This window comes from Somniosus microcephalus, chromosome 14, assembly GCF_052327205.1.
Source record: "Somniosus microcephalus isolate GS21.2 chromosome 14, FLI_Smic_1.0, whole genome shotgun sequence".
NCBI classification, from domain to species: Eukaryota; Metazoa; Chordata; class Chondrichthyes; order Squaliformes; family Somniosidae; genus Somniosus; species Somniosus microcephalus.
In genome coordinates, this window is record NC_141000.1 from 6,593,632 (window position 1) to 6,618,177 (window position 24,546).

Consider the following 24,546-nt stretch of genomic DNA (forward strand, 5'->3'; position numbering starts at 1 on the left):
CTGCCTAAGAGAAGAAGTGGGTGGCATGGTGTGTGGTTGTGAGGAAAACAGCTGTCGAAAGCCACAGGCTTCATTTTCCAGTCGGAGTTGGCGGGAAAATGTGCCTGGCATCACTGAGCAGCTCCCTTCCCATCCAATCAGCTCTTATGCTTTCCCCCGTGTCCTATTCCATCCCATCCTTTTTTTGTGTTCCCACAACACCATCCATTTCCTAGCACCTTCTCACTCCCATCACTACAGCCACCCAGCATAGGCCCCTTTAGAAATGGAAGCAGTAATTCTACTGATCACACTTTGAGGCCATTAGTGCCACGTTAACATCGATTTGGCCCATTTAAAATTGGCCCCATTGTCTGTCTGGCTTTCTCTACTGTGTTACTCTCTCTCCCTGATTTGCGCAGAGGAGTCCTGAGTTGCACCTGTCGATGCCCTGCAGAGCTGAATCCTCTAGAATTTTGTGGGTCAGGTCATTTGCCTAATCTATTGCAAATTTTGTGTAAAATGAGAGTTGTGTGCTGGTGGTGCTTGGAAATTAGATTAATGGGCCAGTAATTCCGGTCCCAACGCGTGAGTACGGACGGGGTACTCACGCGTGGGCCCGTTGGAAGTGCCGGATTTTAGCATGCACAGCGCATGCGCGGGAAACCGGCATTTCCTGTCCTCTGAACCAAGGGGTTCAGAGGACGAACGCGTGTGCGCAGGAGTCTGCGCATGCGCGCTGAAATTGCTTTTTTTCCCACAGGTTTGCGCGTGTGTAAGGGCCTTTCCTTTTTACGAATGTAAAAAGGAGACGTAAGGACTTCATTCTTTAAGGTAAGTGGTCTATTACTTAAAATTATAACATTTTTTTCCACAGCTTTATTGTTTTTAAGGACTTTACAGTAAGGTAAGTGTAGTTTTAGAGCCGATTTTTAAAAAAATTATTTTTTCAAAAATTTGATTAATTGTTTAAAATTGTTTTTTTTTTTAAGTTATTTATAGTTTATTTAATTATTGGGATGTTTTTTAAAATTTTATTTAAAGTTAAACTAGTCTTTTGGGCGCCCGTACTTTTCATGAGTTTGACTGTTCTTACTATCAAACTCATGAATGAAGTTTCCCCTCCCCTGATTGGCTGCACAGTGCTCACCTGATCCCAGCCGGCACATCGCACTAACTACGCCGCTGGATCAGGTAAGCACAGCGCGCCGACATCTGAACCGGGCCAGTGACAGGAATTCCAAGCAGGCCCAGGCTTCAGATGTCGGCGCGCCGGGTGAGTGCACATCGGGGGCTTGCACACGCGGCAAGCCCCCGAACCTAATTTCTGGGCCATTGTAATTTTTAAAAACAATTATGTGTGAAGATTGCAGCAGCAGGGTGGGGGGAAACAGGTTAATCACAAAATGTTTGGATCACTCCGTTTACAGTCAGCTATCTGCACTATTTAGCCCATCTGTCTTTTTGTCCCATTTTTTAAAATAATGGCTACCACTGTAGTATCTGGCACTGACAGCTGAAAGTGGGACAAAGACATAGCAAAGAGGAGCAGAAGAAGAGCACACAATTTTTCTGAAAGCCACCTGCACGCCCTCCTAAATGAGACTGAACATAGGAGAGACAGACTGCTTGGTCTCCATGGGAGAAAGCTGCAAAAAAAAGACTAGCGGAAATAGCTTCTCTAGAATTTGCTGCCTTGAAAAATAGCTCCAATTTTACATTAAAGAAATGCCAAATATAGCATGAAATTTTGGGCCACTGTCTATCTCTCTCTCTCGCTCAGCTTAAATATGCTTTCCAAGTTTATAGAACACAAAACAAAGCTACAACAGGTATTCAACATATTGTTATTTTATCTCTCACACACACATTGGCCTAGAAATTACACCATGCCTTTTTCAGGCACTAACTGGCCTCACAACTCTCTAATATGATGGGAAGAAAGCACACGCTCATTATGAGTCAGAAGTGCACCACCCGCCATATTGGTAAAGGCCAAAAACTTTGGTGCTGAGTGTGTTTGGCTCTTTGCATATGCAAACAAGGGCTCTAATGCCTGTCTGAAGCCCCAACTGCAAGACTGGCTTGCCCTGAGGCAGTCGGCGCTGCACTCAGAAAATCCAAGCCTATATGTGCCTTAACAGGCAGTCTTTAAAGGAACTACCTGTTAGGCTGCAACCAACAAGGTCAATTTTTTAAATATACTTATCTGAACCTGGGGGGCGATTTTCCCATTGGAGGCGGGTTGGGAGCGGGTTTGGGGGTGGGCGGGTTCCGAACCTGCCTCCACTGTCAGGTGGGAAAAAGTTGGGATTTTCCCCTAATTGCCCAATTAACTCCGGGCGTGTGGGTTCCCCTGGACCAATTACTCTTTTTGGACTGAAACTCGCCTCTGCTGACGTCACTTATGCAGCTTCATGTAAGGGCTGCTTGCTTCCTTGGCTCATTTCACTGCTGTTTTGTGGATGCTGAACACATTTGCGCTGAGAAGAGATGGCCAACTCCAGAGCCAAGGCCTCCCCGAGGTTCTCCGATGAGTCTCTGAGTATTTTGGTTGAGGGGGCGAGAGCTAGCAAGGAGGTGCTCTTCCCTTCATCTGGGAGGAAGAAGCCTCCCACACAAACCAAGGCTGTCTGGGTGCAGCTGGCACGGGATGTCACCTCCAGGTCTGTGTGCAGCAGAACATGGCTGCAGTGCCACAAGAGGTTCAATGACCTTGTAAGATCAGCCAAGGTGAGTAGACCATCAGCTTGACCCTCATTCTGCTCCCCTTCTCCTCTCATCACCAGCACTCTGCATTGTCTACCTCCTCCTCCCACATCCCACTTTACACTTACATCCCTTGCACCCTTCACCATCCCTCTCACTATATGAACCCAATCACTTCACTATTCGACTATGCTGCCCTCACACTCCCTATCAATGTTATGCAATGACAACGGCTAACAACACACAGGGAGGGCCCTTGGAAATGGAACCTCACTCCATCTTTGTCTCCTTCTAAGCATCTATGCTCTGGACTTTCTACACTCACTCCATCATTCTCACTCAAACTCCACTTGTCTCCCTCATTGCAGGAAAAGATAGCCCACAATAAAAGGGAAAGGGCGAAGACTGGAGGAGGGCCACCTTCCCTCGCCCATTTGACCAATGCTGAAGAAGCAGCCCTGGAAATCATTGGTGCTGAGGTGGAGGTGGAAGTGGGGGATGGACAGACGGGCGCAGCAGAGCAAGCTGATGACAGAATAGTTTTGCATCTCTCTCTTTTACATTTCAGGAGTCAAAATGGCTGTGAATGTACATTTATAGAATGGCAATTGATCATCTGCGCTGTTGCATGTGTATGCCACACTACCGTCACATCTCTAGCTCATTCCTTTACTCCCCCACAGGACCATCGACAGCCCCCCTCCCCACTGTCCAGGAGGAAGAAGCGGAGCCCCAGACTCCTCAGAGGAACCTGCAACCTCTGAGGGTGCAGCATCAGCAGAATTAAGCGCACCCAGCACCAGCGCAGATACGCACACCTCGGTGGGACCTTCGGGAGATACAGTAGTGTTGTCACCTGGTGTATCACAGCTCACAAGTGAGCATCAGTAGGTGGTGGAGACTGGGACAGCAGTGGAGAGTCTTCGTCAGAGGTCACAGGACTCTCCCAGCTCTGCTCAGCTGCATGTGGACCCTGTGCCTCCAGGTCTATCCAGAAGGAGAGCGGTGCTGGAACTCCAGGAACAGGTGCAGGAGTCTCTGGCAGGTTTTGTCTCCAGGGTCACTGCGTGTGTGGAGAGGATGGAGGAGTCCAACTCGAATATGAGCAGATCCTTTGTGGAGTCATTGGCGCATGAGCGTATCTCCTCGGAAAGGTTGGCTACCTCCGTGGAAGCAATGTCTACCTCTGTGGTATCGATGGCTGCCTCTCTGCAGATGATTGCCAGGGTCATGGAGGAGATAAGTTGCCAGCGTTTTGAAAACATAGTCAATGTTCAGAATAGACTGGAGGCGCAATGGCCAGCTATTGATCAGAGAGGCCAGAGTTTCATGGAAGTCCTCAGCAGTAGGACTGCCAGTGCAGAGACGGGTCCTCATGGCCCCCCTGATGTGCAGCAAAGTGCTCTCAAGCCACTTGCTAGCTCTGGAATGGGGCTGACCCATGAGAGGGATGTTGGTGGCAGAGAACAAGGAAGTGTGGGTTCCTCTCCAAGTGCTCACACTTCACTGCGTTGCCCTCGGTCAGAGCCCCACCAGAGTCCTCACCCAACTGAGATGGGCGTCTCATCCCCTGCACAGCCGCAGGAGGAGCAGACATTTGGCGAGTCCCCAAAGGCTCGCAAACCCAGAGGATGCCCGCCAAAGGTGTCGAAGCAGGAGTAGCATGAAAGTGAGCAAGCCACAGGAGAAGCACCACGTAGGAGCACGCATAAGAGGAAGATAAAGCACAATTAGTCACACGGAAAGTCACTTGGGTGTTTTTTAGTGTTTAATGATTAAATGCCATCCCTTTGTGAATGTATTAAACTCTGGTGATGATAAACTGTTGACATTATGGCCTCTGTAATTTTGGTTTTGGAAGTTCCACATTGCGACCTCAGCGAGACTTGCTTGGTCAGGTTGGTGGTCAGAGTGAGAGGAAGCCAGAGAGTCATGTCCATTGTCTATCTTGTGCTAAGAAGGAGCCAAGCACATGTGCTAGAATGGGCAACCTAAGCAAATCTGGCCAAGATGAGTGCATCCCTTGCATTCCGGCCAGCAATGTGCTCGCGTGCTGTTGCTGCTGCTGGTTGATGCGCCTCCATTCAGTCATCATTCTCCTCCTCCTCCACCTCCTCCTCCTCTTCATCTGAGGAGGCTATGTACTGAGCCACTTGCTCCTCAGGAAGCTGTTGTGCGATGTTCTGCAGCGCACAGCAGACCACGACCATTCTGGAGACCCTGGTTGTTGAGTACTGCAGAGCTACACCTGATCAGTCAAAGCATCTGAATCGCATCTTCAGCAAGCCGATGGTTTGTTCGATGATGGATGTGGTCGAAATGTGGCTGGCGTTGTAGCGCTCCTCAGCTTCGTTCGCTGGCCTCCTGTAACCATCCGTTAAGTTGGTTTGGCGGATTGAAGAGCGAAGGCACACTAGACTGCCGCAGGATGAACGAGTCATGGCAACTGCCACAGTACTTGGTGCAAACATGCAAAATCTCCTTCTTCTGGTTACACACCAGCTGTACGTTGAGGGAGTGGAAGCCCTTGCAGTTGCCAAAAATAGCTGGGTTGTGATGGAGTGCCCTAAGGGCCACATGTGTGCAGTCTATGAGGCCCTGCACCATTGGCAAGCCTGACATATTTGCGAATCCAACCACACGCACGGTTATACTTGCTTGATCAGTTGAAAAGTTGATGTAATTGTGCGCCTTTGCGAAGAGGGCATCAGTAAACTGCGTGATACAACTGTGGGCGGCCGACTGGGAGATGCCGCTGATGTTTGCTGATGATCCCTGGAAGGAGCCTGAAGCAAAAAAGTTGAGTGCGGTGGTGATTTTGACAGCCACTGGTAAGGCGTGTCCACCCGCTCCTCTGGGGTCCAGGTGTTGGTGCAGCATTGTGCAGATGTCAGCGACTACCTCTCGCGAAAGTCTCAGCCTACCTTTGGCACTGCTGCTCACTCATGTTGAGGAAGCTGCTCCTCGGCCTGTAAGCCCTGAGATGAGTGTATCTCCTGCGGCGACATGCTGCCATGCGCTGGCGCCTTCTGCCCTGTGCAGCATCAGGTGGGTGAGCAGGAGGCTGGCGCTCCTGCTGCTGCTGTTCTGCCTGGTTCTGCTGCTGCCGTGGCTGTTCATCGTCTGAATCTGAGCTCCATGATGAAAGGAAATAAATGTTTCCCATGCTGCTGGTAGATACCACTGTTGGGGAAGCGCTCAGTCCAAGTGGGGAGAGGGTTTTCCCAGGAGGTCCCAAAGTAGATAGCTCTCAGCTGCACCACCTCCGACTTCAGTAGGCCTGGAAAAAGTGCTCAAAGACCTGTGCAATAAAAGTTCTGCCACCTCCAACTCATCCCTGTTGAAAGCTTTGTTTTTATGGTGGAGCTGCAGTTGTGAGGAGGCCAGCCACTTGTCAACCCGCCAGGATCAGCTGGCGTGGTTTAGGAACGGCGTGCAACATGCTGTAGGTGTGGTAAAATAACAAAGGCCTGGCAAAATAAGATTACAGAGGCCCTTAAACGCTTGTTAAGGGTCTTAACTGCCTATCCCGCCTCTTGGAGGCAGGACCGAATCGATTTCTGAAGCCCACCTCCAGCAAAGTTGCGCGGAGGCGGGTTGGAGGCGGGTTCCGAACCCGCACTCACTTTTGCAATTTTAACAACTGTCCCGCCTCCAAACCCGCCTCCTCAGTGCTGGGAAAATCGCCCCACTGGAGTCCACATTAAAAAATGTGGGCAACTGTCGGCCCCCCCACTGTCCCTCCTCCTCCAATCGCTGCTCCCTCCCAACCCCCCGATCATGACCGCTCCCTCCCCCACCGATCGCCGCTGCTCCCTCCACTGCCTCCCTCAGCCACCGCTACCTCCTCCCGTCCCAGTCACAACCCCATCCACATTTGCCTGAAAGCCGCTGATGTTGCAATGGCCCTATCTTCAATATCGCTTCGCCGCAAGCTGTCTGTTACTCTCCGCAGCTCACCAGCTAAATGGAAATGAGGCCCGAGGCCCAATATCGGGGGCACCACAGACCTCATCATTCAGGAGCAGCTATCGATGCCTCCGTTAGTACTGCACTAAAGTGCCAGCCTAGATTTCGTGCTCAAGTTTCTGGAGTGGAGCTTGAACCCACAACCTTCTGTGTCAGAGGTGAGAGTGCTACCAGTGAGCCATGGCTGACACCATGAGGATGTAACTGGTAAAATAGATAAGGGAGAACCAGTGGATGTGGTGTATCTGGACTTTCAGAAGGCCTTCGATAAGGTCCCGCATAAGAGATTAGCGTGTAAAGTTAAGGCACATGGGATTGGGGGCAAGGTATTGACTTGGATAGAGAACTGGTTGGCAGACAGAAAGCAAAGAGTTGGAATAAACGGGTCTTTTTCCGAGTGGCAGGCAGTGACTAGTGGGGTACCGCAGAGATCGGTCCTTGGACCCCAGCTATTCACAATATATATTAATGATCTAGACAAGGGAACTAGATGTAATATCTCCAAATTTGCAGATGACACAAAGCTGGGTGGGCGTGTGTGCAGTGAGGAGGATGTCGAGAAACTCCAAGATGATTTGGACATGTTGGGTGATTGGGCAGAAACATGGCAGATGCAATATAACGTGGATAAATGTGAGGTTGTCCACTTTGGTGGCAAAAACAGGAAGGCAGATTATTATCTAAATGGCAATAGATTGGGAGAAGGGGAAGTGCAACGAGACCTGGGTGTCCTTGTGCACCAATCGCTGAAGGTAAGCATGCAGGTGCAGCAGGCGGTTAAGAAGGCAAATGGTATGTTGGCCTTCGTAGCGAGAGGGTTTGAGTACAGGAACAAGGATGTCTTGCTGCAGTTGTACAGGGCCTTGGTGAGACCACATCTTGAGTATTGTGTGCAGTTTTGGTCGCCTTATCTGAGGAAGAATGTTCTTGCCATGGAAGGAGTTCAGCGAAGATTCACCAGGCTGATACCTGGGATGGCAGGAATGACGTATGAGGAGAGATTGGGTCGACTGGGCTTGTACTCGCTGGAGTTTAGAAGAATGAGAGGTGATCTCATTGAAACTTATAAAATTCTGACAGGACTGGACAGACTAGATGCAGGAAGGATGTTCCCGATGGTCGGGGAGTCCAGAACCAGGGGACACAGTCTAAGGATAAAGGGTAGGCCATTTAGGACAGAAATGAGGAGGAATTTCTTCACCCAGAGAGTGGTGAACCTGTGGAAGTCTCTACCACAGAAGGCGGTGGAGGCCAGTTCATTAAATATATTCAAGGAGTTGGATATATTTCTTAAGGCTAAAGGGATCAAGGGGTATGGGGAGAAAGCAGGGACCGGGTACTGAATTTGGATGATCAGCCATGATCGCATTGAATGGCGGAGCAGGCTCGAGGGGCCGAATGGCCTACTCCTGCTCCTGTCTTCTATGTTTCTATGTTTCTATTTCAAAGGAACACATGACCCAGCTAAGAAAGTTAAATATGGAATGAAACTATTATATTTTTTACTGCACTGGTGGTTACAGAAAAGACTAAAATCAAAGCAGTGGATACGTTCTTGAGCACAAAAGGTGATTTATGTAACATTGAAGTGCACTTAGAACCAGAAAATACTGCTTAAGTTAGAATTGTTTATTCCATTCATTGCCAAGGGCAACAGCTGGCATTCCAGCGAGTCTGGAGAATTAAGTGGATGGGGTAAGGAATAATAAATTGAATTTAACATAAATACAGCACAGCACACAAAATTTCCAAGTAGTTTTGGAAGTCATTGTAACAGTCCTTATAAGTTGTTGGAAATAATGGGTATAGAAGATAAGGCATTCTTTTATTAGAGGACAGAAAAAGATAGTACATGTTCAATAATAAATTAACTTAAAATAAAGTATGTGCTCAAATTCAATTTATAGAAGAAAACTTAAAAAGATCTACACTAATAAAATAATGCAACATTGTACCTTAGCAATACACTTCAATCTTATTTTGTTCCCACGATGTACAATAAGATCAAATTCTCCTTCTGCAGGGGAGAAGAATGATGCATGCCAGACCACTTCACATTCCAGATCGTTGAATGCATCCACAATGCCTGCATAAAGTATAGTTCACAGGTGTCAATGAACAACTCAATTGTATAAATAAGAAAAAAAAACTTCAACTTGAGGTGAGATAATATAAATATATGTATATAGGCAGCCATTTGGCCCATCGTGCTTGTGTTGGCTCTTCGAAAGAGCTATCGGATTAGACCCACTCCCCGGCTCTGTCCCCATAGCCTTGTAAATTTTTTCCCTTCAAGGGCTAGAAATTCATGTACTTATCACCTTTCCATAGCGCCATGAAATGGCAATAAAATGGCGGCCGTCGCTCTTTCGCCAGCTGGTAACTGACAGCGCCCCGGAGGAAAAAATGGTGGCGTGGTGACGTCAATTGGTGTGCAATGCTGACTTAACGTCACCAACGCGAACTTTGACCCTAGTGCTGAATTCAACGCTGGGTCCTAAGCACGCCAGGTTAACCTGGCATGCAAGCAGGCTGACGGTGGCGATGTCTGCAACTCTTAAAGGGACACACACATCATTCAGATACCTTTGAATTTAAGAGATTGGACTGGGATTTTTTTTGATTTTATTGAAGTGGTGACTTGCTGCAATAGATGTGAGAAGTTTTTTAAGTGTGTAGGGAGTGCTGCTGGATGCTTGAAAGGGCTCAGATGGTAAATGAAGGCCTTACATAAGACAGAACATGCTGCGAATATTCAGCAGGTCATGCAACATTCGTGGAGAGAAAAACGGGGTTCACGTCTCAGGTCGACATGCTGCCTGACCAACTGATTATTTCCAGCATTTTATGCTGTCATTTCACATTTACAGCATCTGCTTGCAGAGGGAAGAGGAAGACACGGAAGAGGAAGACACAAAAGAGGAGGAAGCCGAAGAGGAGGAATCAGATAGAAGGATGCATCCCAGACAGCCTGTTTGTGGCTGGGATATCCGGGAGGGAATCATCCACCTGCGGTCTCACTGGCTCGGCAGGCTGCCTCTTCTTGTTGACCCACTGGCTAGGCAGGCTGAATTTCTTGGGTGTGTGAAATGAGGAAGGCACAAGAGTGGAGTTGTGCTGACGGGAGGGCAGGAAAGCAAGAGATGTATTATAAATCTCAACATTCATCAAGAAACTACTCGTGAAATAACGCTGGACGGCCAGCTGGTGGCGCCGTCCAAGGAGTATAAATACTCAGGCGTCGGCCCCAGCTTGCCAGGGCCATTTTGTAAGACAAGGGACTAGTGACCTCCATGTTCTGAAACAAGTTGATTAAAGCCTTGCTTTATGCGCAAACCAAGTGCGTAGTGAGTTTTATTACGTCAATGGGCATGCCAGAAGGAGGATAACGTACGAGGATACCCACATCTTGTATCCTTTCAGCCCCGCCGCTGGTCAAGGGCTCAACCATGCCCCTGCCAAAAATGGCCTGTACCGTCTACTTCAAGGGGGTGAGGTGATGCTAGGAATGAGAGATGTGCCTCGTCATTGTTGCAGATTGTTGGTAGGGAGTGATTGGGGTTGTGCATTCAGCAGTGTGTGAGGGTAGTGGTGCAGTTGGTAGGAAACGGCTTTTGAAGATGCATTCACTGACCTTGACAGGAGGTCTGAGGTCATGAAGCTTCTTTGGGCACTGGAGCCAGGTGGTGGGGTAACACTGCTGGCACTGACAGCCTTAGTGATATACTCCAACATCGTACTTTCTGGAGGGCCTCCTGGCCCCTGTAGGTAGAGGGCCGCTGTTGCAGTGTTGACCCCCTACACAAAGCTGGAGTGCTGCGTGTGAGACCCTCGGTGCCTCTTCCCTGGCTTGCTGAGCCATTTGTGTTAGTGCTGAGGCAGTTTTCCCATTTGTTGAGGTTAGGAAGGCAATTCCGCTTTAACAGCTTTAACAAAAAACAGGACAAATCCAATCCGTCCAATTACCGCCCCATCAGTCTACTCTCAATCATCAGCAAAGTGATGGAAGGTGTCATCGACAGTGCTATCAAGCGGCACTTACTCACCAATAGCCTGCTCACTGATGCACAGTTTGGATTCCGCCGGGACCACTTGGCTCCAGACCTCATTACAGCCTTGGTCTAAACATGGACAAAAGAGCTGAATTCCAGAGGTGAGGTGAGAGTGACTGCCCTTGACATCAAAGCAGCATTTCAACGAGTGTGGCATCAAGGAGCCCTAGTAAAATTGAAGTCAATGGGAATCAGGGGGAATACTCTCCAGTGGCAGGAGTCATACCTAACACAAAGGGAGATGGTTGTAGTTGTTGGAGGTCAATCATCATAGCCCCAGGACATCGCTGCAGGAGTTCCTCAGAGCAGTGTCCTAGGCCCAACCATCTTCAGCTGCTTCATCAATGACCTTCCCTCCATCATAAGGCCAAAAGTGGGGATGTTTGCTGATGACTGCACAGTGTTCAGTGCCATTCTCAACTCCTCAGATAATGAAGTAGTCTATGCCTGCATGCAGCAAGACCTGGATGACATTCAGGCTTGGGATGATAAGTGGCAAGTAACATTCGTGCCACATAAGTGCCAGGCAATGACTACCTCCAACAAGCAAGAGTCTAACCACCGCCCCTTGACATTCAACGGCATTACCATTGCTGAATACCCCACCATCAACACCCTGGAAGTCACCATTGACCAGAATCTTAACAGGACCAGCCACATAAATAGTGTGGCAACAAGAGCAGGTCAGAGGCTGGGGATTCTGCGGCGAGTGTCTCACCTCCTGACTTCCCAAAGCCTTTCCATCATCTACAAGGCACAAGTAAGGAGTGTGATGGCATACTCTCCACTTGCCTGGATGAGAGCAGCCCCAACAACACTCAAGAAGCTCAACACCATTCAGGACAAAGCAGCCCGCTTGATTGGCAACCACTCCACCACCTTAAACATTCACTCCCTCCACCACCGTAGCACCATGGCTGCAGTGTGTACCATCTACAAGATGCACTGCAGCAACTCGCCAAGGCTTCTTTGGCAGCACCTCCCAAACCTGTGACCTCTACCACCTAGAAGGACAAGGGCAGCAGGCGCATGGGAACACCACCACCTCCAAATTCCCCTCCAAGTCACACACCATCCTGACTTGGAAGTATATCGCCATTCCTTCATCGTCGCTGGATCAAAATCCTGGAACTCCCTCCCTAACAGCACTGTGGGAGTACCTTCACCACACAGACTGCAGCGGTTCAAGAAGGCGGCTCACCACCACCTTCTCTGACTAGTAAAGGCATCAAGGGATATGGCGATCGGGCCGGTGAATGGAGTTGAGGCCAAAGATCAGCCATGATCTCATTGAATGGCAGAGCAGGCTCAAAGGGCCGAATGGCCTACTCCTGCTCCTATTTCTTATGTTCTCAAGGGCAATTAGGAATGGGCAATAAATGCTGGCCTTGCCAGCGATGCCCATATCCCATGAACGAATAAAAAAAAAAATCTTATTGAATGGCGGAGCAGGCTAGAGGGACCGTATGGCTTACTGCGGCCCCTAATTCTTATGTTCTTATGATTAATGTTGGGAATGAAGAGAAGCAGCAGGTAACATGTATGCAGAACCTGGAGCAGCAATTACATTACATTTAAGTTAGCACTTCCACCAGTCACACATTTTGTCTTGTTTTTAAGCGCAAATTAACCAGTAGAGACACAAAAATCAAATCATCATGCCGAATTTCATCATTTAATGCCTTACTTATTCTTATAACATTCAATCTTACGCTTAATCACATAGTTGTTCAGCTATTTTTAACTAAATATTAACATAGCCAATTGACACAACTGCCTTTACTTTGAGTTTGTTTTACTTTTCTAGCACTTTGTTTTACAATTTCAATTGAGGCTTTTAATTTGTGCACGTGTCTTTCAATTCTTCACTCACAGTTATCTACGTCTCTTATATTTTTGAATACCATGATCATGCTCCTTAATTCTTTGTCACTGGGAAAGTTGATTTATATGAATCTTTTTCAATGTAACTTAATGCCCAAGGTCCCAGAAACAGCTTTTACAGTGCATCAAAGTCCTAATGAAGGTAGAGTGATCAAAATTGCAGATAGTTTTTCAATATGACTTTACCAATGAGAGGTATAGGGGACGAGTTTCATCTGCCAGCCACTTTGTTCCTCATCTGAAAATAGAGGCATCCGGAAATTTAAAACCGGGGCGTGGCGGGGGGGGGGAGGGTGGGCAGTGTGTGGAGGAGATACCTTGGCTGCCCCATCGATGCCCACGGCTTGCCTGATGCAATTTTGAAATGGGCGGGTAACTGGGCAAGCAGCATGCCTGCCTGTTTCTGGCAGGAAGCTACTTAAATATGCAATGCGAGGTCCTATATTGGTTGTAGGACACTGTTTGCAATTTTCAGACACAAATAAGTGGAACATGCTCTGCCCATTTACAGCATGTGTTGAGTGGCCTATCCAGCAGTACTTACTTAAAGGGACTGCTGAAGACCGCTCACAAAATGGCCGAAGAAATTTTTAATTTTTATTTTTGTGTGGCCAGGAGGAACAGGAGTGTTCCTCCTGGGCCCACAAATTCCAGCCCAAGCTAGACCACCCTATCTCCCAGGGCTGCTTCCAGTCCCCAGGACCGACCTGCCACTGGCTCAGCGTGGGGGGGGTGGGGCGGATGATTTCCCAACCTCCCACAACCAGCTATCTGGTGGCATTTAAATGAGGCCCAAACCCGAAAATGGTTCAGGCCTCCCGATACCGGCTTTGGGTAGGCAGTGCAGCCGCTTTGCTGATTTCGTGCCCATTTCGGGTGGAAGTTTAAAATTTCCCCCATACAATTAAAAGCACATTTCAAATTCAAAAGCTCTGCCAATGTATTTTTAATTATAGTTGTTGATTATAGCCTCATTGACTTGACAATTTCAGTGTATCTCAAATTCTTCTGCAATGGAACTGAATATCCGATATTGCCCATTTTGTGCCACCGCCCGAGACAAATTTCTAGGCCAAAATGTTCTCTTCATTTAAATTGAAGCTTGTTTGCAAAACTTTTAAGTATGGCATGTTGTATACAATAATATTACAAAGTATTGAACAAGGAAAAGAAAGGCCATTCAGCAAATTGAACCCACTCCGACCATGTAAAATTTTTACATCTGTCATGAACTGTCAATGACCAGACAGGAGGTCAATAATCACGGGGAAAATTTCGAAGCTGGAACTCTAAAAATAAAAATTCTCGACTGTCGAAGATATTTGCCCCACTGAACCTGGAATCAATGTACCAAAATTAGAATGTTAGAGATTGAAAGCTCTTTGATCATCAATCTACACACTCATCCTTGACTAGCTGCATTCCTCAGATAACATCCCCACGATATTAATTGGACTAGAACCATAAGTGTACTTACCCTTATAACTACAAACCTAAAATATCATTTTGTTCAGCTCAATCTCATATAGATTCATATCCATTCAGGTCTAACAAGATATGATATATTTTGACAGAAGTTATGGAAGACAGACATTTTCCTTTTTACTTTCTTATAATCTCATTATTACTTATTCTTCTCGTTATGCTTCCCCAAAAACATACAGAGACCTTGGTCAATGTTACTCTTGAGGACGTGTGCAAGAGTGTCCTGACTGATTTACCCTCTTTTTGTTCCTCCCTCCCTAGCAAGAAACCAGTTCACTTCATTTTTACACTAACTACCTCCATCAGGTCGGATGAAGAATGCGATTCCTTTTTCTGTGAGTATTGGATTCCAGCTGAATTGAGCAGGGTAGTTTCTCCTGTTATAGAGCCGCACTGTCGTCCTGAAGCCTGATTCTGCCAGGAGCCCATAGTTTGGGGTCAGCACCAGCTCATTGCTTGACAGCTCAAGAGCAACACAAACCACGTTTGCCAGCACTAATACAAGACCGGTATGGATGTTATTTATTGTGTAGGTAATTGACCTGTATAATAAAAATAAATGGCAAACATTTATACAGTACCAACTTAAAAAATTAAACATTATTCACACAACACTTTCAATACTAACAAACTGTTCTGTTTACAATTCTGGAGATATATAACCTCCTCTCAGTCCATTGCACAGTTCCCAGCAGTGCATCTGCTCACCATTAGTGCTGCTTTTCTAATCTGCTGACAGACATATCATGGACCCAATTTTGCTTTTTTTCAGTGGCCAATATGTGATAGAAATTAAAACTCAGCAAATACTTATTGGGAATAAAAGAACAGTAAGTAAAAGGATCCATGATTATCTTGTAAACAAACCATCAAACGCACCAATCGTAATTTCTATAATAAAAATAGCTTCAGATTATGCCCAATTCAAAACAACATTCAGATTCTCAAATGAAACTTTAAGACTCCAAGATGCCACATCACAAAGATTAATAAACACGGTCATATGGCCAATTTTACAGATAGTAACCAATCATTGTTGACTGAACATCAGAAATTGGTAGTGTGGAAAACAGTTAGCTATGGTGTCAATTTTATTCTGAAAACACCCAAGTATGTTCAATATTTGTTCTATCCAACACTTCAGTGACATTCTTTCAAGTGACTATCTATTGATAATAGCATACTAATAGTTGTTACAATAAGCAAATCAGAAATCTCTTTTTAGAAGCTCTGCTGATAGCTCAATTAGTAAGCACATTGCTGTTGTGTATGTGCCTTTAAGAGAAGAACTGATTCTATACTGCAGTACCGGCAGTGACCACCCCTGTATATAAAGCCCTAGCAGGCTTCTGTATTTCAGTCTTAAGTTACCCTCTGTTCAGCTGCAAGCACGAGCAGAGGGAGCAGCCAGACTTTGGAGAGTGGATTAAAGTGGTGGTCCCCTGACCAGGAAGAGGAGGAGAACGTTGGACCACCACCACCAACTCCACCATCATTACATCAACTGAGGTGCCTGGAGAGAGAGGACAGAGGAGGAGAAGGAGAAAGGAGGCCTACATCAACATCAACCAGGGGAGAGGCCTTTCTATCACTGCCTCCCCAATTTGGCCTCCACTTCAGGAGAGGGAGAGAGGGGAGAGAAACCAACTGCTTGAAAGGAGGGAAGAAAACTTCATCCGGAACATCTACAGGTGGGTGTTATTTGGGGCACTCTCCCAAGACTTTGTATTTTAGGTGGGGGGAGAAAAGAAGAAGCAAGGCTGGATCATCAAGGGGTGTAGTGTGTGTGCTCTTGTTAAAAGCTAGGCCACACACACCACTAATTAGCATCCCTTCTATTGCCTGCCCTGGGAGAGCTTGGAGCTGCCCAAGGTGAAGTCCTTAATTTAATTTAATTACCTCGTTAAGACCTGTTGCAGGACTAAGCTTGGGCTTCTCCAGCTTTTCCAGGTGAAGACGTCTTCTCCCCCTGCCAGAAGACCACCATCACCAAAGACTTTTTCCATCGGAGAGTGCAACCCTGCCTACACCCACCCACCATCCTGAGTGGCAACACTGCCCTTTGCGGCCTCCCTCCTTCCCACCCCCCCCACCTCTCTCTCTCTCTCTCTTTGTCTCTCTCTGCCTGTCTTTCTAAGGCACCTTAGTTTCATCTATTTTATTAATTGCCAATTGAAGCAGAGGGGCGAGGGCTCCTCTCCCAATTTAAATCAATAAGGAGAGAGGTGTGTCCTCATTTTTAATCAGCTCCCTCTGCTCAATAGAGGACAAAAAAATATATATATACACCGAGGCCATTAACACCTTCAGGCCTGTGACTTGGGGTGAGTGTAGCCCTTAAAAAAAGCACCCCAGAATGGCGACTGCATCTTCGCCGGTGGCGGGGCCAGCCGGGACCTATGCGAGAGTGGTAGCCACAGCCACAGCTGCTCCCGCTGTTCCTGCTGCCCCGTCACCTTTTCGATTAATAACGAAAAAGCTTGGGGTGAAGAGCTACACTCACCCCACTATGACCATCGAGGCCTGCGTCAAGGCCATGGCTGGGGTTGTCGGCCCCTCAGCCATCGTCGCGGCCTCGAAAATGTATGGGAAGGCTGTGTTCTTCCTGGGGTCGGAGCGGGCGGTGTCCCTGGCTGTCGCCAAGGGGCTCACCGTGGGCGGGACTTTCCTGCCGGTGGATCCTCTCGAGGCCACCGCGCAGAGGATCATTATTTCCAACGTCCCGCCCTATGTTCCTGGTGAGCTCCTCCTTCCCCATTTGCGACAACTTGGGGAGGTGAGGTCGGGGATCACGCCCATCCCGCTCGGCTTCCGGGAGGCCAGCCTTCGCCACGTCTTCTCCTTCCGGCGCCAGCTGTTTATCCAGCTGGCGCGGGAGGAGGACACTGAAGGGGCGTTCGTCGTCCTCCACGAGGGGACCGCCTACCGCGCCTTTTGGACGTCGGACGGTGTGAGGTGCCATGCCTGCAGGGAGGTGGGGCACATCAGGAGGAACTGCCCTGCCTCCAAGGCCGCCGGACCGTCTCGTGCGGCCGAGGCTGGCGCCGCCGCCGCCGCCCTTCCCCCCGGATCTGCCCGCGCGTCAAGTACGTCTGATGCGCGGTTGACGTCGGGGGCCGATGCCACCAAGGCCTCCGGCGGGGGGGAGGGAGCGTGTCCGGCCGGAAAGAAGGCGCGGGGAAAAAAGAAGCACCTTAGGGCAGGTCCGCCCGTGGATGGTGAGCCCTTGCCCCTTGAGCCCCTTACACCCGCGCTCCTCGCGGAGTTGATCAGGGCAGATGTGAGCGGGAGGGGCCCCGTGCCCGAGCCTGTGGCCGCAACCGCCGCAGCGGTAATGCCAATACCTGCGGCCGGGCTCGGGCCCGAGGAACCCGACAAACCTGCTCCGCCGGAGGGAGTCGAGGAGGAGGCCTTTGCAGACATGGAGGTCTCCCTCGCTCCCTCCGTGCTAAAAAGAAGGCGCGACCCCCTGGATGAGGAGGAGGACCGGGAGGAGGAAGGTCCCTCCGAGCAGGGGGAGTCGTCGCCCGCCGCGGGTACTGCGCCCCCCCGCCCCCCCAGCGCTGTCGTCATCACCAGCGATCGGCAGGGGTCGCCTGTCCCTCGGGAGGCTGAGGCAGATGTGTCTGTCCAGCACGTGCCTCCCGGGGATGGGGATGAGACCCTGCCCGTGGGGGGGGTTGCGGAACAACCCGCGGCAGTAATTGAAGTTGACCTTTTATCGGTGTCGTTACCCCTCGCCGGGTCGGGCAGCCTGGGGGCTGGGTCGGGCGAGCTCGAGGATAATGAGCTCGCCCAATGCGACCCGGACGTCTCCCAGGGGATGCTCGTCCTGGTGGAGCTTTTAATTCAAAACCCCCCGTCCGCTGGGTCGGAGGTTGGTGGCGGGGAGGAGGATGGCCCCCCGGCTGCGTCTCTGGTGCCGGACGTACTGGAGGAGCTGGAAATTGTTCTCTCCCCGGTTTCTCCGGTCGTTCCGGCGTCTGAGGCGGAGGGGAGCTCTGAACCGCCGCCGTCTTCTGGCCCGGCACCCCTAGAGGAGCCCAGGGAGAAATCCTCTGCCGCCGATCCTGGGGGTGGGATCCGGGCGGAGGCGGGGCTGGCTGGCGCGGCCGAGTCGTTCGCTTCGCACTGCGCGGCGGACGGGTCGGCCGCTGGTGACGACCCCCTGGAGGAGGATGGGGACTCGGTGATGGGCACGGAGGATGATTCGGACTCCAGCGCCGACGTGGCGATGGATGACCTCGTGCCCCTTGCCGAGTCTCCCCTCATTTCCGTAAGGGAACTCCGGGATTTTATGGCCACGTGCCTGGGTCAGCGCAATAAGGTCCGGCTGGCCCTCGACAGGTGGTCGGAGCTGGCGCTGCTCATCGATTCCGTCCGCGCCGCCGTTAAGATCTTGGGCGCGGATGAGGGTGTGAACCCGCTCGAGCTGCGTCGGCTCACAACGTTTCTCACTGGGCTGCTGAGGAAGTGGCGGCTGACCAGCGGCTGCGCTTCCTCGCCCCGTTAGGTGTAGGTAGAGGTTGCACTATGCTTCTGACATGAAGATAACCATAGCCAGCCTCAACATCAACGGCAGCAGGGAGGCGCGCCGCAGATTCAATAACTTCTCGGTCCTTCGGGACGGGAAGTATGCGGTGTGCTTCCTGCAAGAAACCCACACCGTTCCGGGAGACGAAGCCACGTGGCTCCTGGAGTGGCAAGGAGGGGTCAGCATGAGTCACCTCTCCAACAATTCCAGCGGGGTGGCTATCTTGCTGGCCCCGCATTTTCAGCCGGAGATCTTGGGGGTCAAGGAGCACGTGCCGGGCCGCTTGCTCCATGTCACTGTTCGCCTGGGGGGCGTGCCGCTCCATCTAGTGAACGTGTACGCCCCTCAGACCAGTGCGCAGCAAGTGCGCTTCTTCGAAGAAGTGTCCGCTCTCTTGGGCTCCATCGACGTGGGCGAGTGCGTCATCCTCGGGGGGGATTTTAACTGCACCCTCGAGGCGAGGGACCGTTCGGGTCCCCCGCGAAGCCCGGCGGCGATGGAGAAGTTGAGGGACCTGGTTGGGTCCTTCGACTTGGTGGACGTCTGGCGAAATCTCCACCCCGACTCCAGCGCCTTCACTAGCGTGAGGTCTGGGGGAGGAAGGTCCAGAATCGACCGCCTCTACATTTCCCGGGCGTTCGTCTCCTGCGTTCCGGCAGCTTCCATGCGGCCGGTGCCGTGCACGGACCACCACCTGGTGTGGGCGGAGCTCGCTCCGCTGCGCACGCGGGGGGGGTCCGTGTACTGGCATTTTAACAACCTGCTGCTGGAGGACGCACGGTTCCGGGATTCGTTTCGTCGATTCTGGGCCGACTGGAGAAGGAAGCAGGGGGGCTTCCCCTCCTTGAGGCTATGGTGGGATGTGGGCAAGGCTCACATCCGTCTCTTCTGTCAGGAGTACGCGAAGGGGTCGACCAAGAGGCGGGAGGCCCGGGTCGGGCGGTTGGAGAAGGAGGTGCTCGACCTGGAGTCCCGTCTCGGTCAGGTCGTCGAGGACCCGGCCCTGCGGAAGGTGTACGAAGAGAAGAAGGGCGCGCTGAAGGACCTGCAGCTCGTCGGGTCCCGAGGCGCGTACGTGAGGTCGCGGATCCAGCTCCTGCGGGACCTGGACCGCGGCTCCCCCTTCTTCTACTCGCTGGAAAAAAGACGGGGGGTCCGTAAGCAGCTCTTGGGGCTGCTGGCCGACGACGGATCTCTGGTCTCGGATCCGGAGGGAATCAACGCGGAGACCCGCGCCTATTACGGGGCTCTGTTCTCTCCGGATCCGTCCAGCGAGGATGCGCGCAGAGTTTTGTGGGAGGACCTGACGAAGGTTGGCCCGGAGGGCGCCGAAAAATTGGACGCTCCGCTAAGTCTGGCGGAGCTGACCGGCGCCCTCCGCCAGCTCTCTAGGGGAAAGTCCCCGGGGCTGGACGGGCTGACCGTGGAGTTCCACAGGGCGTTCTGGGACGTCTTGGGGGGCGACTACGCGCGGGTCCTGGGGGAAAGTTTGGCGACCGGGGAGATGCCCCTCTCTTGGCGCAGGGCGGTCATTGTCCTGCTGCCTAAGAAGGGCGATCTCCGCCTCCTTAAGAACTGGCGCCCGGTCTCCCTCCTCAGCACGGACTATAAAATCTTTGCCAGGGCCATGTCTGCTCGCCTTGGCACCGTGCTGGCCCACATGATCCACCCCGACCAGTCCTACACGGTCCCGGGCCGGACCATCCATGATAACATCCATCTGGTCCGGGACCTGGTCCACCACTCCCAGAGGGCTGGTCTGTCGGTCGCCTTCCTTTCCCTGGATCAGGAGAAGGCGTTCGACAGGGTGGATCACGAGTATCTCTTCGGGACTCTGCGCGCATTCGGGTTCGGGACGCATTTCGTCGCCCGGATCCGACTTCTGTACGCCGCCGCGGAGTGTCTGATTAAAGTTAACGGGTCCTTGACGGCGCCCCTTCGCTTCGGGAGGGGGGTGCGTCAGGGATGCCCCATGTCCGGTCAGTTATATGCCATTTGCGTGGAGCCTTTCCTGCGCCTCTTGCGGAAGAGGTTGACGGGACTGGCTCTGCAAGGGCCGGGCGTGGAGGTGGTCCTCTCGGCTTACGCCGATGACGTGCTCCTCACGGTCACGGATCCCGCTGACTTGCGGAGGATGCGGGAATGCCAGCAGATTTACTCGGACGCATCCTCCGCCAAGATCAACTGGGAGAAATGTTCCGGACTCCTGGTGGGTCAGTGGCGGGTGGACTCCCTGCCGGAGGAGTTCAGGCCTTTCGCCTGGAGCACCACGCACCTCCTCTATTTGGGAGTCTACCTTAGCCCTGCCGAGGACGCTTGGCCGGCGAACTGGCAAGAGCTGGAGGCCAAAGTCACCGCTCGCCTAGGACGCTGGACAGGACTGCTCCGAGTGTTGTCCTACAGGGGTCGAGCGCTAGTCATAAACCAGCTGGTGGCCGCCATGTTGTGGTACCGGTTGGTCACTTTGATCCCTCCCCCTGCGTTTGTCGCCAAGATTCAGAAGAAGCTCATCGACTTCTTCTGGGACAAAAGGAAGCACTGGGTCTCTGCCGCGGTTCTGTGTCTCCCGCTTAGGGAGGGCGGTCAGGCGCTGGTGTGCCTTCGCACCCAGGCTGCGACTTTCCGTCTTCAGATGCTGCAGAGATACCTGTACGTCGAGAATCCTCCGAGATGGTGTGCGCTGGCGACGTTTTTCTTCCGCCAGCTGCATGGCCTCAATTACGACACGCAGCTCCTGTTTGCGAAAGTGGGCAGCAGGCGTGCCGGCCTGCGGGAGCTGCCTGTCTTCTACCAGGAACTACTATGGGTTTGGAACTACGTCGCTTCCAGGCGGAGCTCTCCCCCGTCAGGAGCGGCGGCTCTCCTTCGGGAGCCGCTGCTCAGGAATCCGCACCTCCACGAACACGGGTTCGGGCGGCTGGCGGAGGGTAGGGCTGTGGCTGGCAAGGTGACCAGAGTCGGGGACCTGCTCGATGGCGGAGGAGCGGGCTGGATGGCGCCAGAGGAGCTGGCGCGGCGCCTGTCCTGGGCCAACGTCCAGCTCGCGGTCGAAACCATCGAATCGGTAAAAGCGGCACTAGGCCCCGACTCCACTAGGTGTATCGAGGCGGCTCAAGCACGTGGGGCGATCCCGTCCGAGCTTACCCCCGTTCGGACGGAATTCCTCATCGGCGCCCGGCCCCGAAACTCCCCTCGGGAACCGGCGCCTCACAACTTGAGCCGTCTCGAGGAAATACCCTCCGTGCCTTTTCATTCCGCGCGGAGGGGTTTCCTGTACGGGCTGCTCCTGCACACTCTCCACTTTGCCATCTTCGTCTACCGTCCGGACACGCCTTGGCGTGGCGTTTTGCCGACCGGCGGTAGCGGAGGTCCCCAATGGAGGGCTCTCTATGCGGGAGTCCTCCCTTGTTCCATCGGGGACTTGGCCTGGAGGGTGTTGCACGGAGCGGTCCCGTGCAATAAGGTTTTAAGTAGGTTCACGGACTCCCAGGCCGCCTGCATTTTTTGCGGCCTGGAGGAGTCCGTGTTTCACGTTTATATGGATTGTGAGAGGTTGCAGCCCCTCTTTCACTACTTGAAGGGGCTGCTCCTCGATTTTTGGTTGCACTTCAGTCCCACGCTCTTGATCTACGGTCACCCGGTGCGGAGGGGAGCGGACAGGTTGGAGGACCTCCTTGTGGGCCTGCTCCTGGGCCTGGCTAAAAGAGCCATCAATTGGTCCAGGCAGCGGGCGGTCGAGGGGGTCGTCCAGCCGGATTGCCTGCATCTCTTCCGCGGCCATGTTCGCGCCCGGGTGGCCCTGGAGATGGAGCACGCGGTGTCCGCCGGTGCGCTTGAGTATTTCCGCGACCGGTGGGCGCCGCGGGGACTGGAGTGCATCATCAACACGGAAAACCAAATTTTAATTTGATTTGTTAAGCTTTAGTTGAACTTTTGTTTATTTACAGTCGAATTGGGTTTTTTTTGGGTCCAAATAAAAGAGTACCCTCTGTTCAGCTGCAAGCACGAGCAGAGGGAGCAGCCAGACTTTGGAGAGTGGATTAAAGTGGTGATCCCCTGACCAGGAAGAGGAGGAGAACGTTGGACCACCACCACCAACTCCACCATCATTACATCAACTGAGGTGCCTGGAGAGAGAGGACAGAGGAGGAGAAGGAGAAAGGAGGCCTACATCAACATCAACCAGGGGAGAGGCCTTTCTATCACTGCCTCCCCAATTTGGCCTCCACTTCAGGAGAGGGAGAGAGGGGAGAGAAACCAACTGCTTGAAAGGAGGGAAGAAAACTTCATCCGGAACATCTACAGGTGGGTGTTATTTGGGGCACTCTCCCAAGACTTTGTATTTTAGGTGGGGGGAGAAAAGAAGAAGCAAGGCCGGATCATCAAGGGGTGCAGTGTGTGTGTGTGTGCTCTTGTTAAAAGCTAGGCCACACACACCACTAATTAGCATCCCTTCTATTGCCTGCCCTGGGAGAGCTTGGAGCTGCCCAAGGTGAAGTCCTTAATTTAATTTAATTACATCGTTAAGACCTGTTGCAGGACTAAGCCTGGGCTTCTCCAGCTTTTCCAGGTGAAGACGTCTTCTCCCCCTGCCAGAAGACCACCATCACCAAAGACTTTTTCCATCGGAGAGTGCAACCCTGCCTACACCCACCCACCATCCTGAGTGGCAACACTGCCCTTTGCGGCCTCCCTCCTTCCCACCCCCCCACCTCTCTCTCTCTCTCTTTGTCTCTCTCTGCCTGTCTTTCTAAGGCACCTTAGTTTCATCTATTTTATTAATTGCCAATTGAGCAGAAGGGCGAGGGCTCCTCTCCCAATTTAAATCAATAAGGAGAGAGGTGTGTCCTCATTTTAATCGGCTCCCTCTGCTCAATAGAGGACAAAAAAAATATATATATACACCGAGGCCATTAACACCTTCAGGCCTGTGACTTGGGGTGAGTGTAGCCCTTAAAAAAAGCACCCCAGAATGGCGACTGCATCTTCGCCGGTGGCGGGGCCAGCCGGGACCTATGCGAGAGTGGTAGCCACAGCCACAGCTGCTCCCGCTGTTCCTGCTGCCCCGTCACCTTTTCGATTAATAACAAAAAAGCTTGGGGTGAAGAGCTACACTCACCCCACTATGACCATCGAGGCCTGCGTCAAGGCCATGGCTGGGGTTGTCGGCCCCTCAGCCATCGTCGCGGCCTCGAAAATGTATGGGAAGGCTGTGTTCTTCCTGGGGTCGGAGCGGGCGGTGTCCCTGGCTGTCGCCAAGGGGCTCACCGTGGGCGGGACCTTCCTGCCGGTGGATCCTCTCGAGGCCACCGCGCAGAGGATCATTATTTCCAACGTCCCGCCCTATGTTCCTGGTGAGCTCCTCCTTCCCCATTTGCGACAACTTGGGGAGGTGAGGTCGGGGATCACGCCCATCCCGCTCGGCTTCCGGGAGGCCAGCCTTCGCCACGTCTTCTCCTTCCGGCGCCAGCTGTTTATCCAGCTGGCGCGGGAGGAGGACACTGAAGGGGCGTTCGTCGTCCTCCACGAGGGGACCGCCTACCGCGCCTTTTGGACGTCGGACGGTGTGAGGTGCCATGCCTGCAGGGAGGTGGGGCACATCAGGAGGAACTGCCCTGCCTCCAAGGCCGCCGGATCATCTCGTGCGGCCGAGGCTGGCGCCGCCGCCCTTCCCCCCGGATCTGCCCGCGCGTCAAGTACGTCTGATGCGCGGTTGACGTCGGGGGCCGATGCCACCAAGGCCTCCGGCGGGGGGGAGGGAGCGTGTCCGGCCGGAAAGAAGGCGCGGGGAAAAAAGAAGCACCTTAGGGCAGGCCCCCCCGTGGATGGTGAGCCCTTGCCCCTTGAGCCCCTTACACCCGCGCTCCTCGCGGAGTTGACCAGGGTAGATGTGAGCGGGAGGCGCCCCGTGCCCGAGCCTGTGGCCGCAACCGC

General features: G+C 52.1%; 1 protein-coding gene and 1 long non-coding RNA gene across 3 annotated transcripts in view; one reads left to right on the forward strand and one right to left on the reverse strand.

Annotated features, from left to right (window-relative positions):
* The window catches only part of LOC147107297 (cilia- and flagella-associated protein 47-like), a 797,073-nt gene that overhangs the window by 621,489 nt on the left and 151,038 nt on the right, over positions 1-24,546 (reverse strand). For both annotated transcript variants that reach the window (XM_086006182.1, XM_086006181.1), the window contains 2 exons: positions 14,376-14,620; positions 8,613-8,743 (listed from right to left, as the gene is read on the reverse strand). In XM_086006182.1, coding sequence (XP_085862308.1) covers positions 8,613-8,743; positions 14,376-14,620 — 376 coding nt within the window. The remainder of the gene's footprint in view (positions 1-8,612; positions 8,744-14,375; positions 14,621-24,546) is intronic.
* The window catches only part of LOC147107298 (uncharacterized), an 81,139-nt gene continuing 57,330 nt past the window's right edge, over positions 738-24,546 (forward strand). Inside the window, exons 1-2 of the long non-coding RNA XR_015080763.1 lie at positions 738-813; positions 14,340-14,413. This is a non-coding gene — a long non-coding RNA (uncharacterized LOC147107298). The remainder of the gene's footprint in view (positions 814-14,339; positions 14,414-24,546) is intronic.